The sequence below is a fragment of the Oncorhynchus mykiss genome, chromosome 8, assembly GCF_057628025.1.
Source record: "Oncorhynchus mykiss isolate SJ-2025 chromosome 8, ASM5762802v1, whole genome shotgun sequence".
In the NCBI taxonomy this organism is placed as follows: domain Eukaryota; kingdom Metazoa; phylum Chordata; class Actinopteri; order Salmoniformes; family Salmonidae; genus Oncorhynchus; species Oncorhynchus mykiss.
This window is the reverse complement of record NC_143029.1, coordinates 86,855,001-86,872,674: the sequence shown is the minus strand read 5'-3', so window position 1 is coordinate 86,872,674 and position 17,674 is coordinate 86,855,001. Positions and strand designations below refer to the sequence as shown.

Genomic DNA, 17,674 nt, shown 5'->3' with positions numbered 1-17,674 from the left:
TTATTTACAATGACGGCACTACCCCGGCCAAACCCGGACGACGCTGGGGCCACCCTTTTGGGTCTCCGCCCCCATGTTAAACGAGCTGTAATGTAAAGTGCTCCTCAAACTTTTCCAGTTCAGTGAAAACAGTATGTTTTATCTTTCCATCTCTAGCAGAAAACCTAATAAGTGACATTGACCAACTCTCCACAGTCCAGAGGCCATAGTCACAACATCTGGCTAGGGTATCACAATGAAAACAGGACACCCAAATACCAAACGCAACGACCACATGCACCTACAGTACTCAGGTTGATAACATAGCAGAAGAAACAATACAGAAGAAAGGATGGGAGAAAAGATAAGCCGGGGTCGGGGGTCGGGGGTCGGGGGGGGGGGGGGGGGGGGGGGGGGTGTTGCTGTCCTTTTAACAACTAGAGCAATGAATGTCAACAGGAAGTAGAATATTTATTTTCTTTACAAATAATCCTCAGAGCTATATGAGATGAAAAATCCCTAAATAAATAGAGCACTCTCAGGCGCCGGGCATCGGGCGCCGGGCATCAGGCGCTGGGCGGGCTGGGAAGAGGAGGCTTTCACCAGGTGGTCTTAAAACTGCCCAGAGCAGAGAGAGAGAATCTACCCCACTACAAAGACCCTGAGGACCATGGTGACAGAGAAGGGTAACACGATGAATGAAAAATGAAAACAACTTTAGCTGTGTGTGTGTGTGTGTGTGTGTGTGTGTGTGTGAGAGCGTGTCTGACAAGACAACTGTAAGATCAAAGAGGCCTAAGGAGGAGAGGAGGAGAAAAAGACTGGGGAGAGAAAGAGACAGAGAGAGAGAGACAGAGAGAGAGAGAACGAGAGGAAGAGAGAGACAGAGACAGAGAGAGAGAGACAGAGGGAGAGAGAGCGAGAGTAAAACGGAACAGAGAACCAGGAAGCGGTAGAGCTCCCTCCTCCTCTCCCTCCCCCTCCTCTCCTCCCCCTCCTCTTCTGCTCCTTCCTCCTCTCCCTCCCCTCCTCCTCTTCTCTCCTCCTCTCCCTCCTTCTCCTCTCCCTCCCCTTCTCTCCTCCTCTCCCTCCTTCTCCTCTCCCTCCCCTTCTCTCCTCCTCTCCCTCCTCCTCCACTCCTTCCCCCTCCTCTCGCTCCTCCTCCGCTCCTTCCTCCTCTACCTCCTGACTTGACTACTGATTGTCACGTCTAGACATTTCTTAACCGGTTGTTCATTGCTCTTGTTCTTAAAATCAAAGATCACAAACCACATCACATACTCATAATAAACCAAATTATATAGAAATAAATTGATTGGCTTATGCAGGGGGCACACTGAACACACAGATAAAACTGAACACACAAAGAACACACAGAGAACACTGAACACACAGATAAAACTGAACACACAGAGAAAACTGAACACACAGAGAAAACTGAACACACAGAGAACACTGAACACACAGAGAACACTGAACACACAGAGAAAACTGAACACACAGAGAAAACTGAACACACAACGAACACACAGAACACTGTACACACAGAGAACACTGAACACACAGAGAACACTGAACACACAGAGAACACTGAACACACAGAGAACACTGAACACACAGAGAACACTGAACACACAGAGAACACTGAACACACAGAGAACACTGAACACACAGAGAACACTGAACACACAGAGAACACTGAACACCTGAACACACAGAGAACACTGAACACACAGAGAACACTGAACACACAGAGAACACTGAACACACCTTAACCTTTATCCCTAGAGTACCTCAGTAATGTACTTGGCCCAAGCTGGCCACAGCCTCAATACAGTGGCTCCCTCTCTCCCACACAGGAAGGAGGGTTAGTATGGTAGAAAACCCTGAGACCAGGGAAATCAGAAGAGTGGGAGTGGTATCGTGGCTGTTTGGGACCAACTGCAGGTCAGCAAGTGAAAGAATTGAAGAGAATGAGGAAGTGGAGGACGAGCAGGAACAGGTGTTGGGATCGTAGCTGTTTAGTTTGAAACAGCTGCTGGGCAACTGACACTTGAGGTGGAGGTGATTCTCCTGGGTTAGTGGAAAATACGGAAAGGGACAAAGAGAGAGAGAGAGAGAGAGAGAGAGAGAGAGAGAGAGAGAGAGAGGGAGAGAGAGAGAGAGAGTACTCACTGGACTGGGCGGTGCGAGCCTCTATGGGCTGTGTGTAGACTCCCAGGCCGAACTCGGAGCGGGCTGCCAGGGAGAAACGGTACAGGGTGTCGGGCTTCAGACCCTCCACGGCGTATGACCCCGCAGGGTTAAAAGTCACGTGGATCTGATAAGAGGGAGATATTTTTATTAAATCATTCTAGTAAGTCTAATACACAAAGCATTAGTAATCTCCCATTAACAACAAACATGTACAAGTCTGAGTTGAAGAGTTTTAATGTCACGTTATAGGACTCGGCCCCCAATAGCGTGTTTTAATCTACTCTTTGTAGTTCGGTGTATTATAAACTGATTCTGCAGTGGTTTATTTGTAGTATTAAAAACCAATATCTGAGAAACCTCAAATAACACGCCATTGCCTCCCTGAATCGGGACAAGACCCTGCTACAGTCTGTGTATCAAAAAAAACGGAATATTAACCCAGAGCAAAAAAACACCTTTCAAAACGGTCCACATTTGTTGAGAGGTTAAATTGCTTTCTTTGCCTATTGATTGAACAGAAGAAAGGAGAAGCCACTATTATAGCTGACGGAGCTGAGAAGCACTCAGACAGAATCATTGTTGTGGCTGTCGATATGACCACTGCTTTATACACTTCTCCCACAGAGGAGAGAGGACAGGAGGAAATGCATTACATAGCTTTTACTCTGACACATAACCATTCAGAGAAATGACATGGCACAGCTCTCTCTTGGTGAGGAGAAACATGTATCTGCTGAGTAACAGAGGAGCCTGCAAAACAGTAAAGAGTGTGCGAGTGGAGAGAGACAGATTGGGAGACGAGAGAGACGGAGGAGGACGACATGATCCAGGCTCTTGTCTTTCCTACCTTGTTGTCAGAGTTAGCCTCCCAGTACTGTAGCTCGTACTTAGTGATGGTGTCCTGGACAGGCCACAGCCAGGTCAACATGATACGAGTATCCAACTCTGCTTCTGCCTCGAAGCTGGATGGTTGGGCAGGAACTGGGGGGACAGGAGTGAGTGTTAGGACACAGGGACAGAGTAGGACAGGTGAGTATTTGGACACAGGGACAGAGTAGGACAGGTACGTGTTTGGACACAGGGACAGAGTAGGACAGGTATGTGTTTGGACACAGGGACAGAGTAGGGCAGGTGAGTGTTTGGACACAGGGACAGAGTAGGGCAGGTGAGTGTTAGGACACAGGGACAGAGTAGGACAGGTAGGACTCCCCACACTAAGATACACTCCCCACAGTAAGATACACTCCCCACAGTAAGATACACTCCCCACAGTAAGATACACTCCCCACAGTAAGATACACTCCCCACAGTAAGATACACTCCCCACAGTAAGATACACTCCCCACAGTAAGATACACTCCCCACAGTAAGATACACTCCCCACAGTAAGATACACACCCCACAGTAAGATACACTCCCTCTCTCACCTCCCTGCTGAGTCTTGACCTGCAGTACATCTGAGGGGGGTCCGTCCCCTACAGAGGTGAACCCCAGCACCCTGAGGCTGTAGGTGATATCAGTGGTCAGCCCTGAGATGGTGGTCAGTCTGCTGTCGTCTGTGTTGTGTTTCTGCCAGCCACTCAGAGGGTCGTTCATGTCTGAACTGTAGTACACGCGGTACCTGGCAGACAGTTACAAATCAATCATTACATTCAACATTTGACAAACCAAAAGTGGAAAGAACCTGTACCTATATGTGACATGATAAGACAAGATAGCACGTTATTAAATAGTGTCAGTATTTCTTAATTATTTGTATATTTGTTTGATTGTTTTATTTATTTTTTAGTTAGAAAATAACAATCATACCTTATCCTGTATACAGTACCTTCAGAAAGTATTCACACCCCTTGACTTTTTCCACATTTTGTTGTGTTACAGCCTGAATTTAAAATGGATTAAATGTAGATTTTGTGTCACTGGCCTACACACAATACCCCATCATGACATCACAATACCCCATCATGACATCACAATACTCCATCATGACATCACAATACCCCATCATGACATCACAATACCCCATCATGACATCACAATACCCCATCATGACATCCCAATACCCCATCATGACATCCCAATACCCCATCATGACATCACAATACCCCATCATGACATCACAATACCCCATCATGACATCACAATACCCCATCATGACATCACAATATCCCAACATACTGTAAGGTCACTCCGTCGAGCAGTGAATTTCAAACACAGATTCAAACCACAAAGACCAGGGAGGTTTTACAATTATGTTTTTAGAAATTAATAAAAAATTAAGCTGAAATGTCTTGAGTCAAAATGTGCTTAACAAGTCACATAATAAGTTGCATGGACTCACTGTGTGTGTAATAATAGTGTTTAACATGATTGTTGAATGACTACTCATCTCTGGACCCCACACATACTGTAAGGTCCCTCATCTCTGTACCCCACACATACTGTAAGGTCCCTCATCTCTGTACCCCACACATACTGTAAGGTCCCTCATCTCTGTACCCCACACATACTGTAAGGTCCCTCATCTCTGTACCCCACACATACTGTAAGGTCCCTCATCTCTGTACCCCACACATACTGTAAGGTCCCTCATCTCTGGACCCCACACATACTGTAAGGTCCCTCATCTCTGTACCCCACACATACTGTAAGGTCCCTCATCTCTGTACCCCACACATACTGTAAGGTCCCTCATCTCTGTACCCCACACATACTGTAAGGTCCCTCATCTCTGTACCCCACACATACAATTATCTGTAAGGTCCCTCATCTCTGTACCCCACACATACTGTAAGGTCCCTCATCTCTGTACCCCACACATACAATTATCTGTAAGGTCCCTCATCTCTGTACCCAACACATACTGTAAGGTCCCTCATCTCTGTACCCCACACATACAATTATCTGTAAGGTCCCTCATCTCTGTACCCCACACATACTGTAAGGTCCCTCATCTCTGTACCCCACACATACAATTATCTGTAAGGTCCCTCATCTCTGTACCCCACACATACAATTATCTGTAAGGTCCCTCATCTCTGTACCCCACACATACAATTATCTGTAAGGTCCTTCATCTCTGTACCCCACACATACAATTATCTGTAAGGTCCTTCATCTCTGTACCCCACACATACAATTATCTGTAAGGTCCTTCATCTCTGTACCCCACACATACAATTATCTGTAAGGTCCCTCATCTCTGTACCCCACACATACAATTATCTGTAAGGTCCCTCATCTCTGTACCCCAACACATACTGTAAGGTCCCTCATCTCTGTACCCCACACATACAATTATCTGTAAGGTCCCTCATCTCTGTACCCCAACACATACTGTAAGGTCCCTCATCTCTGTACCCCACACATACAATTATCTGTAAGGTCCCTCATCTCTGTACCCCAACACATACTGTAAGGTCCCTCATCTCTGTACCCCACACATACAATTATCTGTAAGGTCCCTCATCTCTGTACCCCACACATACTGTAAGGTCCCTCATCTCTGTACCCCACACATACTGTAAGGTCCCTCATCTCTGTACCCCACACATACTGTAAGGTCCCTCATCTCTGTACCCCACACATACTGTAAGGTCCCTCATCTCTGTACCCCACACATACAATTATCTGTAAGGTCCCTCATCTCTGTACCCCAACACATACTGTAAGGTCCCTCATCTCTGTACCCCAACACATACTGTAAGGTCCCTCATCTCTGTACCCCACACATACAATTATCTGTAAGGTCCCTCATCTCTGTACCCCAACACATACTGTAAGGTCCCTCATCTCTGTACCCCACACATACAATTATCTGTAAGGTCCCTCATCTCTGTACCCCACACATACAATTATCTGTAAGGTCCCTCATCTCTGGACCCCACACATACTGTAAGGTCCCTCATCTCTGTACCCCACACATACTGTAAGGTCCCTCATCTCTGTACCCCACACATACAATTATCTGTAAGGTCCCTCATCTCTGTATCCCACACATACTGTAAGGTCCCTCATCTCTGGACCCCACACATACTGTAAGGTCCCTCATCTCTGTACCCCACACATACAATTATCTGTAAGGTCCCTCATCTCTGTACCCCACACATACTGTAAGGTCCCTCATCTCTGTACCCCACACATACTGTAAGGTCCCTCATCTCTGTACTCCACACATACTGTAAGGTCCCTCATCTCTGTACCCCACACATACTGTAAGGTCCCTCATCTCTGTACCCCACACATACAATTATCTGTAAGGTCCCTCATCTCTGTATCCCACACATACTGTAAGGTCCCTCATCTCTGGACCCCACACATACTGTAAGGTCCCTCATCTCTGTACCCCACACATACAATTATCTGTAAGGTCCCTCATCTCTGTACCCCACACATACAGTAAGGTCCCTCATCTCTGTACCCCACACATACTGTAAGGTCCCTCATCTCTGTACCCCACACATACAATTATCTGTAAGGTCCCTCATCTCTGTACCCCACACATACAATTATCTGTAAGGTCCCTCATCTCTGTACCCCACACATACAATTATCTGTAAGGTCCCTCATCTCTGTACCCCACACATACTGTAAGGTCCCTCATCTCTGGACCCCACACATACTGTAAGGTCCCTCATCTCTGTACCCCACACATACAATTATCTGTAAGGTCCCTCATCTCTGTACCCCACACATACAATTATCTGTAAGGTCCCTCATCTCTGTACCCCACACATACTGTAAGGTCCCTCATCTCTGTACCCCACACATACTGTAAGCTCAGTCGGGAAGTGAATTTCAAACACAGATTCAAACCACAAAGACCAGGGAGGTTTTCCAATGCTTCGCAAATGGCACCAATTGGCAGATGGGTAAAAAAACAAAAAAAAACAGACATTGAATATCCCTCTGAGCAAGCTTGTTCAGAATATAAAATATTCTAAAACATACATCCTGTTTGCAACAAGGCACTAAAGTAATACTGCAAAAAATGTGGCAAAGCAATTAACTTTTTGTCCTGAATACAAAGTGTTGTATTGGATTTACCCCAAAACATAACACATTACTGAGTACCACTCTTCATATTTTCAAGCATAGTGGTGGCTGCATCATGTTAAGGGTATGCTTGTCATCAGCAAGGACTAGTGAGTTTTTAAGGATAAAAAAATTAACTGAATTGAGCTAAGCACAGGCACCTGATTCAGTCTGCTTTCCACCAGACTCTGGGAGATTAATTCACCTTTCAGCAGGACAATAACCTAAAACACAAGGCCAAATCTACACTGGAGTTGCTTACGAAGAAGACAGACATGTTCCTGAGTGGCCGAGTTACAGTTTTGACTGAAATCTAATTGAAAATCTATGGCAACAACCTGAAAATGGTTGTCTAGCAATGATCAACAACCAATTTGACAAAGCTTGAAGAATTTTGAATAGAATAATGGGCTAATGTTGTACAATTGAGGTGTGCAAAGCTCTCAGAGAATTACCCAGAAAGACTCAGCTGTAATCACTGCCAGAGGTGATTCTAACATCTACACTTATTGGAAATTAGATTTGTATTTCATTTTCAATACATTTGCAAAACATTTCTAAAAACTTGGGTTAAAAGCAACAACAACATCAATTGAATCCATTTTGAATTCAGGCTGTAACACAACACAATGTGGAATAGGTCAAGGGGTGTGAATACTTTCTGAAGACACCGTCTGTATGACATTTTGCTTATAAATGACTTGTGAAACATCTATCATTAAGCCTTCGTAAGACATAGGCTGTGTCCTAAATGGCACATTTGACTCAAAAAGTAGGTCACGATATAGGGATTAGGGTGTCATTTGGGACACAGTCATATTCACATGCTATGAAGTGTCTAGGAATGCTTCATTGAGCCTACATAAGACATATTCACGTTCATTTTACCCTCTGATCTGTCCGTTAGGTTCCTCGGGCGGTTCCCATTGGACCAGCATGGTGGAAGCGGACAGCATGCGGACCTGGACAGCCAGAGGGGGTGAAGAGGGAGCCTGCTCCCCCGTACGGGTCTCTACCGGGTCAGAGGGCGGCCCGCGCCCAATGTTGTTCACCGCCATCACACGGAACTCGTATTCCGAGTAGGGGCTGAGCCCGCCGATGCTGTACCGAGTGGTAGCTACTCCGTCCACCTACGATATCATCATATGGTTATTTAGCAGACACTTATATCCCAAAGATACTTACAGAACAATATCGGCGGTTCAACCCTTTCGAACCATGGTTAGAGTTGCAAAACTCCAGTAATTGTCCCAACATTCCCATGTTTTCCAGAAATCCCGGTTAGTTAGTTTCCCAGAATCAAGAGGGAAAAGCGAGACATCTGGAATTCTCCAACCAGGATTTCAGAAAAAAAACCTGGGAATTTGGGGAAAGTGACCCGGGATGTTGCAACGCTAAGCATGTTGTAACCCAGCGAGCCGTTACAACACACCTCCTGGAAGCCTGCGTCGGTGGCTTTAGCCCGGTACTGGATCATGAAGAAGGACACAGGTTCAGGGTTCCCAGAGTCCCAGATTAGGGTCACACTGGTGGCAGTGGTCTCAGTCACTATGAGAGAGGTGGGGGGCTTGGGGAGGGCTGGAGGAGGAGAGATGGAGAAACAGAGAGAGAGAGAGCGAGAGAGAGAGAGAGAGAGAGAGAGAGAGAGAGAGAGAGAGCGGATGAGATGTTTGTTATATGAAATGAAATCAAGGCGATCTTTCAGTACTGGATAGATGTGTTCTAAGATGACAGATGACTGAATATGCTGACTGACCCTATAACTCGAAAAGGGAACATATATATTAAGACTGTTTCATGGACTATTAATTCAAGTAATGGATATGCTTTATTCACCTCCAAATCTCCTCAGTCCGCCATATTAAAACTATCGCAACACACTCAGACATTATTGAAGATCCCAGAGGTTTACAGAGCAAGTGGACAATCACATTTAAAGATGATGACAAACACCAACCAAGAAAATGAAAGAAAGAGAGTCAGTCTGTTGAGTCAGGAGTTCCTGACTATATACAAGACACTGATATTCTACTTCCTGACAAGACACTGATATTCTACTTCCTGACTATATACATGACACTGATATTCTACTTCCTGACTATATACATGACACTGATATTCTACTTCCTGACTATATAAAACACACTGATATTCTACTTCCTGACTATATAGATGACAGTGATATTCTACTTCCTGACTATATAAAACACACTGATATTCTACTTCCTGACTATATAAAAACACACTGATATTCTACTTCCTGACTATATAGATGACAGTGATATTCTACTTCCTGGCTATATACAAGACACTGATATTCTACTTCCTGGCTATATACATGACACTGATATTCTACTCCCTACTATATACAAGACACTGATATTCTACTTCCTGGCTATATACATGACACTGATATTCTACTCCCTACTATATACAAGACACTGATATTCTACATCCTGACTATATACAAGACACTGATATTCTACTTCCTGACAAGACACTGATATTCTACTTCCTGACTATAAACATGACACTGATATTCTACTATTCATTATATAATATCCTATGGGTCCTGGCAGGGATGGTCACATCACACATGAAGACCAAGGTTTCCGTTCTGAAAATGTGTCACTGGACATTTGACAGACAGCATTTTAATTTGACCGAACATTTGACAAACGTACCAGACCCCGTTATACATTGGGTGCGTAACCTGATGAACTCAATCACTGTTTGCAAAAAAAAAAAAGAACAAACAGTGATTGATGGTTCAAGGCATGGCAGAGTGCTATGTCAGATACCTTTCTTCTGTATTCTAAACATCCTGCAGGGCGTCTACTTATTCACTGACAGTCTCAACTCAACAATCACCTATTTACGCAATTCTACTACACTTTAAAACGACTGGAGACCTTAGTAGAATATTTTTTTTGGAATAGGTCAAATGACAGGGTAGCCTACTCTGCTGATACGGACAAACAGATCAATTAAAAGACAACATTGTCCATATAACAGATCGAGGAAATGGGGTGACACGAAAAACAATATGAAGTCCATCTAAACCGGAGGAGGAAATGATTGTCCAAAAATAAACTTTTAAGTAGCGCAGCAAAGAAGAAGAGTGACTACGAGCAGTACTGAGTCACCGGGGATACGGTCGATGCTCTCCGCTGCTGCCATTAAGACAGGCTACAGGCCCTACTGTTGTTCACTCAAATAACTAAAATACAGTATTTTCATTGTCTTCTCTTTAAAGCAATAGCCATTTGATGTCCAAACATCCTGCAGGGCGTCTACTTTTCACTGACAGTCTCAACTCAACAATCAACTATTTGCAGAACACGCTGTTTAACTCTGGGGGGGGGGGGACACATTGCCTTTCCTTCCAACTGTAGGGGGGGGCTGCCTTTCCTTCCAACTGTAGGCAACGTGATTTAAATGACTCTCTGTGGCACAAATGATGCTATAGTAGCCTATGTTGAATGATTTGAGTTATTTCTGTATAGACAGGAGTAGGCTAATTAGGCTACATCATTTGGGCAATTGAATTACATTTCCTTAGAGAAAGGTTAGCTTCCCCTATAGCCTTATGGACCCGCTGCCTATGAGCCTGTGTCAATTTACTATCCCCAATAGTAGAAAAGGTTATCTATTCTATTGGTCAGTTTGTCCAGATAGAAATAGCCCAAATAGACTCTAGGATAGAAGTGGGATGATAGGCCCGTATAGACTCTAGGATAGCTGTGGGATGATAGGCCCAAATAGACTCTAGGATAGCTGTGGGATGATAGGCCCAAATAGACTCTAGGATAGCTGTGGGATGATAGACTCTAGGATAGCTGTGGGATGATAGACTCTAGGATAGCTGTGGGATGATAGGCCCAAATAGACTCTAGGATAGCTGTGGGATGATAGACTCTAGGATAGCTGTGGGATGATAGATCCCACATTCCTCCAACCAGTAGAACTGGGCTAAATACAAATAAAATATTTAAAAAAAATAACATATATTTAAAAAAAATATATATTAAAAAAATAATCCATCTTTTTTTTCTCTCATGGAATATTGGCCGGTGTCAATTTAATTTAGTGCCCCCCCCCTTTTTAACGGCCAAAAGCCGGCTATTACCAGCTAACGGAAACCCTGACAGACACACCCACGGCCCAGTCCAGACATATGTTCCGAGCAGACACACAGACGCGTGTGTATGTGCGTGCGCGTGTATGCGTGTGTGTGTGCGCGCGTGTATGCGTGTGTGTGTGTGCGTGCGTGTGTGTGTGCGTGCGTGTATGCGTGTGTGTATGCGTGCGTGTGTGTATGCATGTATGCGTGTGTGTGTGTATGCGTGTGTGTGTGCATGCGTGTGTGTATGCGTGTGTGTATGCGTGTGTGTATGCGTGTGTGTGCGTGTGTGTGTGTGTATGCGTGTGTGTGTGTGTATGCGTGTGTGTGTGTGTATATGCGTGCGTGTGTGTGTGTATGCGTGTGTGTGTGTGTGTGTGTATGCGTGTGTGTGTGTGTGTGTGTGTGTGTATGCATGTGTGTGCGTGTGTGTGTGTGTGTGTGCATGTGTGTGCGTGTGTGTGTGTGTGCCCACACGTTTGTGCACAACTTCATGGGGTAAACTAAGTTAATCCAAATCTAAAAGTGAGTCAAACATTTCCAATTACTTTTAGTTGGTGAGGCGGTATTGCAGGCAGTTGATGGCATGCGCGTTGATGAGTGTGTGTGTGAGTGTGTGAACCCAGATAGCCCTGATAGCCAGTTGATGGCGTACGCGTTGATGAGTGTGTGTGTGTGTGTGTGTGTGTGTGAGTGTGTGAACCCAAATAGCCCTGATAGCCAGTTGATCAGATCGCAGGTGAATCAAACACGCTGAAGTAACATTAACGTTGTGGTGGAAACACAAGACATCTGTTTGATCAGACTCCATAACAATCTGCCATAATGAGTCACACTGCTTGGGTTCGTCACCAACCACACTTCCCAGTCATCACAGCTTTGTAGGTACATGAGAGAACGCAGTGGTTCCGTCCCAAAAAATGGACACTATTCCCTATTTAGTGCACTATTTTTTTTTTTTACCCTGGGCCTATACCGTCTCTGATCAAAAGTAGAACACTATGTTGGGATTATGGTGCGATTTGGGGATACAGCCTTTGTCATCACAGCTTGTCGTGTACGTGACAACACACAGTCCGTTCCAGAGCAGATGACTCATCATGAGATCCTTACAGTCTGGGTGACCAAAACGGCATCATCATTCCTTATATTAGTGCACTACTATCAGGGCACAAAGAGATGAGAGGATACATTTGGGACTCAAGACACGGTGTCCTCCACTGACCTAGCCAGCGTGTTGTCTTGATTCTAACACACACGTACGCTCGCACGCACGCGCGCGCACACACACACACACACACACACACACACACAAAATCAACTGCCTGAAATACGGCCAGACTAACTGAAATACGGCCCGACTAACTGAAATACGGCCCCGACTAACTGAAATACGGCCGGACTAACTGAAATACGGCCAGACTAACTGAAATACTGAAATATGTCCAGACTAACTGAAATACGGCCCGACTAACTGAAATACTGCCTGACTAACTGAAATACTGAAATACGGCCTGACTAACTGAAATACTGAAATACGGCCTGACTAACTGAAATACTGAAATACGGCCTGACTAACTGAAATACTGAAATACGGCCTGACTAACTGAAATACTGAAATACGGCCTGACTAACTGAAATACTGAAATACGGCCTGACTAACTGAAATACTGAAATACGGCCTGACTAACTGAAATACGGCCAGACTAACTGAAATACTGAAATACGGCCCGACTAACTGAAATACTGAAATACGGCCTGACTAACTGAAATACTGAAATACGGCCTGACTAACTGAAATACGGCCAGACTAACTGAAATACTGAAATACGGCCCGACTAACTGAAATACTGAAATACGGCCAGACTAACTGAAATACTGAAATACGGCCAGACTCACTGAAATACGGCCCGACTAACTAAAATACGGCCCGACTAACTGAAATACTGAAATACGGCCAGACTCACTGAAATACGGCCTGACTAACTAAAATACGGCCCGACTAACTGAAATACGGCCAGACTAACTGAAATACTGAAATACGGCCAGACTAACTGAAATACGGCCAGACTAACTGAAATACGGCCAGACTAACTGAAATACGGCCAGACTCACTGAAATACGGCCTGACTAACTAAAATACGGCCCGACTAACTGAAATACTGAAAAACGGCCTGACTAACTGAAATACTGAAATACGGCCAGACTAACTGAAATACTGAAATACGGCCTGACTAACTGAAATACTGAAATACGGCCTGACTAACTGAAATACGGCCGGACTAACTGAAATACTGAAATACGGCCCGACTAACTGAAATACTGAAATACGGCCTGACTAACTGAAATACTGAAATACGGCCTGACTAACTGAAATACGGCCAGACTAACTGAAATACTGAAATACGGCCAGACTAACTGAAATACTGAAATACGGCCAGACTAACTGAAATACTGAAATACGGCCAGACTAACTGAAATACGGCCAGACTCACTGAAATACGGCCCGACTAACTAAAATACGGCCCGACTAACTGAAATACTGAAATACGGCCAGACTCACTGAAATACGGCCTGACTAACTAAAATACGGCTCGACTAACTGAAATACGGCCAGACTAACTGAAATACTGAAATACGGCAAGACTAACTGAAATACGGCCAGACTAACTGAAATACGTCCAGACTAACTGAAATACTGAAATACGGCAAGACTAACTGAAATACGGCCAGACTAACTGAAATACGGCCAGACTAACTGAAATACTGAAATACGGCCAGACTCACTGAAATACGGCCTGACTAACTAAAATACGGCCCGACTAACTGAAATACGGCCAGACTAACTGAAATACTGAAATACGGCCAGACTAACTGAAATACGGCCAGACTAACTGAAATACGGCCAGACTAACTGAAATACTGAAATACGGCCAGACTCACTGAAATACTGAAATATGGCCCGACTAACTGAAATACGGCCAGACTAACTGAAATACTGAAATATGTCCAGACTAACTGAAATACGGCCCGACTAACTGAAATACTGCCTGACTAACTGAAATACTGAAATACGGCCTGACTAACTGAAATACTGAAATACGGCCTGACTAACTGAAATACTGAAATACGGCCCGACTAACTGAAATACGGCCAGACTAACTGAAATACTGAAATATGTCCAGACTAACTGAAATACGGCCCGACTAACTGAAATACTGCGTGACTAACTGAAATACTGAAATACGGCCTGACTAACTGAAATACTGAAATACGGCCTGACTAACTGAAATACTGAAATACGGCCTGACTAACTGAAATACGGCCAGACTAACTGAAATACTGAAATACGGCCCGACTAACTGAAATACTGAAATACGGCCTGACTAACTGAAATACTGAAATACGGCCTGACTAACTGAAATACTGAAATACGGCCTGACTAACTGAAATACTGAAATACGGCCAGACTCACTGAAATACGGCCCGACTAACTAAAATACGGCCCGACTAACTGAAATACTGAAATACGGCCCGACTAACTAAAATACGGCCCGACTAACTGAAATACGGCCCGACTAACTGAAATACTGAAATACGGCCCGACTAACTAAAATACGGCCCGACTAACTGAAATACGGCCAGACTAACTGAAATACGGCCAGACTAACTGAAATACGGCCAGACTAACTGAAATACTGAAATACGGCCAGACTCACTGAAATACGGCCCGACTAACTGAAATACTGAAATACGGCCAGACTAACTGAAATACGGCCAGACTAACTGAAATACGGCCAGACTCACTGAAATACGGCCAGACTCACTGAAATACGGCCAGACTCACTGAAATACGGCCAGACTCACTGAAATACGGCCAGACTCACTGAAATACGGCCCGACTCACTGAAATACGGCCCGACTCACTGAAATACGGCCCGACTCACTGAAATACGGCCCGACTAACTGAAATACGGCCTGACTAACTGAAATACGGCCTGACTAACTGAAATACGGCCTGACTAACTGAAATACTGAAATACGGCCCGACTAACTGAAATACGGCCCGACTAACTGAAATACGGCCCGACTAACTGAAATACGGCCAGACTCACTGAAATACGGCCAGACTCACTGAAATACGGCCCGACTCACTGAAATACGGCCCGACTAACTGAAATACGGCCCGACTAACTGAAATACGGCCCGACTAACTGAAATACGGCCTGACTAACTGAAATACGGCCTGACTAACTGAAATACGGCCTGACTAACTGAAATACTGAAATACGGCCCGACTAACTGAAATACGGCCCGACCAACTGAAATACGGCCCGACCAACTGAAATACGGCCCGACCAACTGAAATACAGACCGACCGACTGAAATACGGCCTGACTGACTGAAATACAGCCAGACTAACTGAAATACGGCCAGACTAACTGAAATACGGCCAGACTAACTGAAATACGGCCAGACTAACTGAAATACGGCCAGACTAACTGAAATACGGCCAGACTGACTGAAATATGGCCAGACTGACTGAAATACGGCCAGACTAACTGAAATACGGCCTGAGTAACGGCCGAATAACTGAAATACGGCCCGACTAACTGAAATACGTATTTTAAGCCAAAAGAGAGTGAAAGACACACACACACACAAACAAACCGCGTGACCTTTGAACCCTCACCTTTGACGGAGACCTGAGCGGTAGCCTCGATCTGGCCCAGTGATGATATGGCCACGCAGCTGTAGTTGGCGGACTCCTTGATGTTGGTCACCTCCAGAACATTCCGACCGACGGGCATCTCATCCTCCTAAATAAGAAGAATCATAAAGGTCCATTATCTAGCTTTTGTGTATGATCTGACATATATTTGAGATAGAAATGCGAGTAATAGATCTTTAGCATTAGCATTGAAAGCAAGTCTGAAAAAGCGGTAAATACGTTCTATGTGCTATATTTCTACGCTTTCCCTCCTTTAAACTTAATTCAACACAACTCATACATACGCTCAAGGTGCTGTAGTCATAAAGATTGAATAAAACAGATTTTTAAAAGAAGCTAAACGGTAAGTAACAGTGAAAGTAAAGACCTTGGTGAGTTCGATTTCTCCCATGATCCACTTGACATAGGGCATGGGAGATCCCACAGCAACACACGTCAAGTTCACACTGCCCCCAGGCATCACCTCATGGTTGGTGGGTGGGATAGAGAACCGTGGAGGGACACGACGTACTGAGGAGAGAGGAGAGGAGAGGAGGAGAGAGGAGAACGTTAAGAGGGGATCATAAGAGGTGGATGTGATACAAGTGTCCAGAGGAGAGGAGAGGAGAGGAGAGGAGAGGAGAAGGAGAGGAGGAGGAGTGAGTGGGGTGTCAGGGAGAGTTCTGTGTTGAGAGGAGAGGAGAGGAGGAGGAGAGGAGGAGGAGTGAGTGGGGTGTCAGGGAGAGTTCTGTGTTGAGAGGAGAGGACAGGAGAGGAGGGGTGAGTGGGGTGTCAGGGAGAGTTCTGTGTTGAGAGGAGAGGACAGGAGAGGAGGGGTGAGTGGGGTGTCAGGGAGAGTTCTGCGTTGAGAGGAGAGGAGAGGAGGGGTGAGTGGGGTGTCAGGGAGAGTTCTGTGTTGAGAGGAGAGGAGGAGGAGGGGTGAGTGGGGTGTCAGGGAGAGTTCTGTGTTGAGAGGAGAGGAGGAGGAGGGGTGAGTGGGGTGTCAGGGAGAGTTCTGTGTTGAGAGGAGTAGAGGAGGAGGAGTGAGTGAGGGGTCAGGGAGAGTTCTGTGTTGAGACGAGAGGAGGAGGAGGGGTGAGTGGGGTGTCAGGGAGAGTTCTGTGTTGAGAGGAGAGGAGGGGTGAGTGGGGTGTCAGGGAGAGTTCTGTGTTGAGAGGAGTAGAGGAGGAGGAGTGAGTGAGGGGTCAGGGAGAGTTCTGTGTTGAGACGAGAGGAGGAGGAGGGGTGAGTGGGGTGTCAGGGAGAGTTCTGTGTGGAATAAACCGTGACATCACCACACTTGAAAAGAGCAGCAGGAATTGCAGTTAAGAGATGAGAGTATTTTCATAAAGGTAATCTGAAATAAAACATCTCAGTCTCACCCCCCCCCCCCTTCCCCCAGTAATAAATGAAGATAATCTGAAATAAGACATCTCAGTCTCACCCCCCCCCCTTCCCCCAGTAATAAATGAAGATAATCTGAAATAAGACATCTCAGTCTCACCCCCCCCCTTCCCCCAGTAATAAATGAAGATAATCTGAAATAAGACATCTCAGTCTCACCCCCCCCCCTTCCCCCAGTAATAAATGAAGATAATCTGAAATAAGACATCTCAGTCTCACCCCCCCCC

At 45.2% G+C, this 17,674-nt stretch overlaps 1 protein-coding gene across 1 annotated transcript in view; it reads right to left on the bottom strand.

The window, feature by feature from the left end:
• The window catches only part of LOC110492646 (receptor-type tyrosine-protein phosphatase F), a 349,905-nt gene that overhangs the window by 135,319 nt on the left and 196,912 nt on the right, over positions 1–17,674 (bottom strand). The window contains 7 exon segments of the mRNA XM_090182892.1: positions 2,155–2,299; positions 3,023–3,156; positions 3,603–3,796; positions 8,098–8,339; positions 8,642–8,787; positions 16,026–16,152; positions 16,432–16,574. Coding sequence (XP_090039018.1) covers positions 2,155–2,299; positions 3,023–3,156; positions 3,603–3,796; positions 8,098–8,339; positions 8,642–8,787; positions 16,026–16,152; positions 16,432–16,574 — 1,131 coding nt within the window.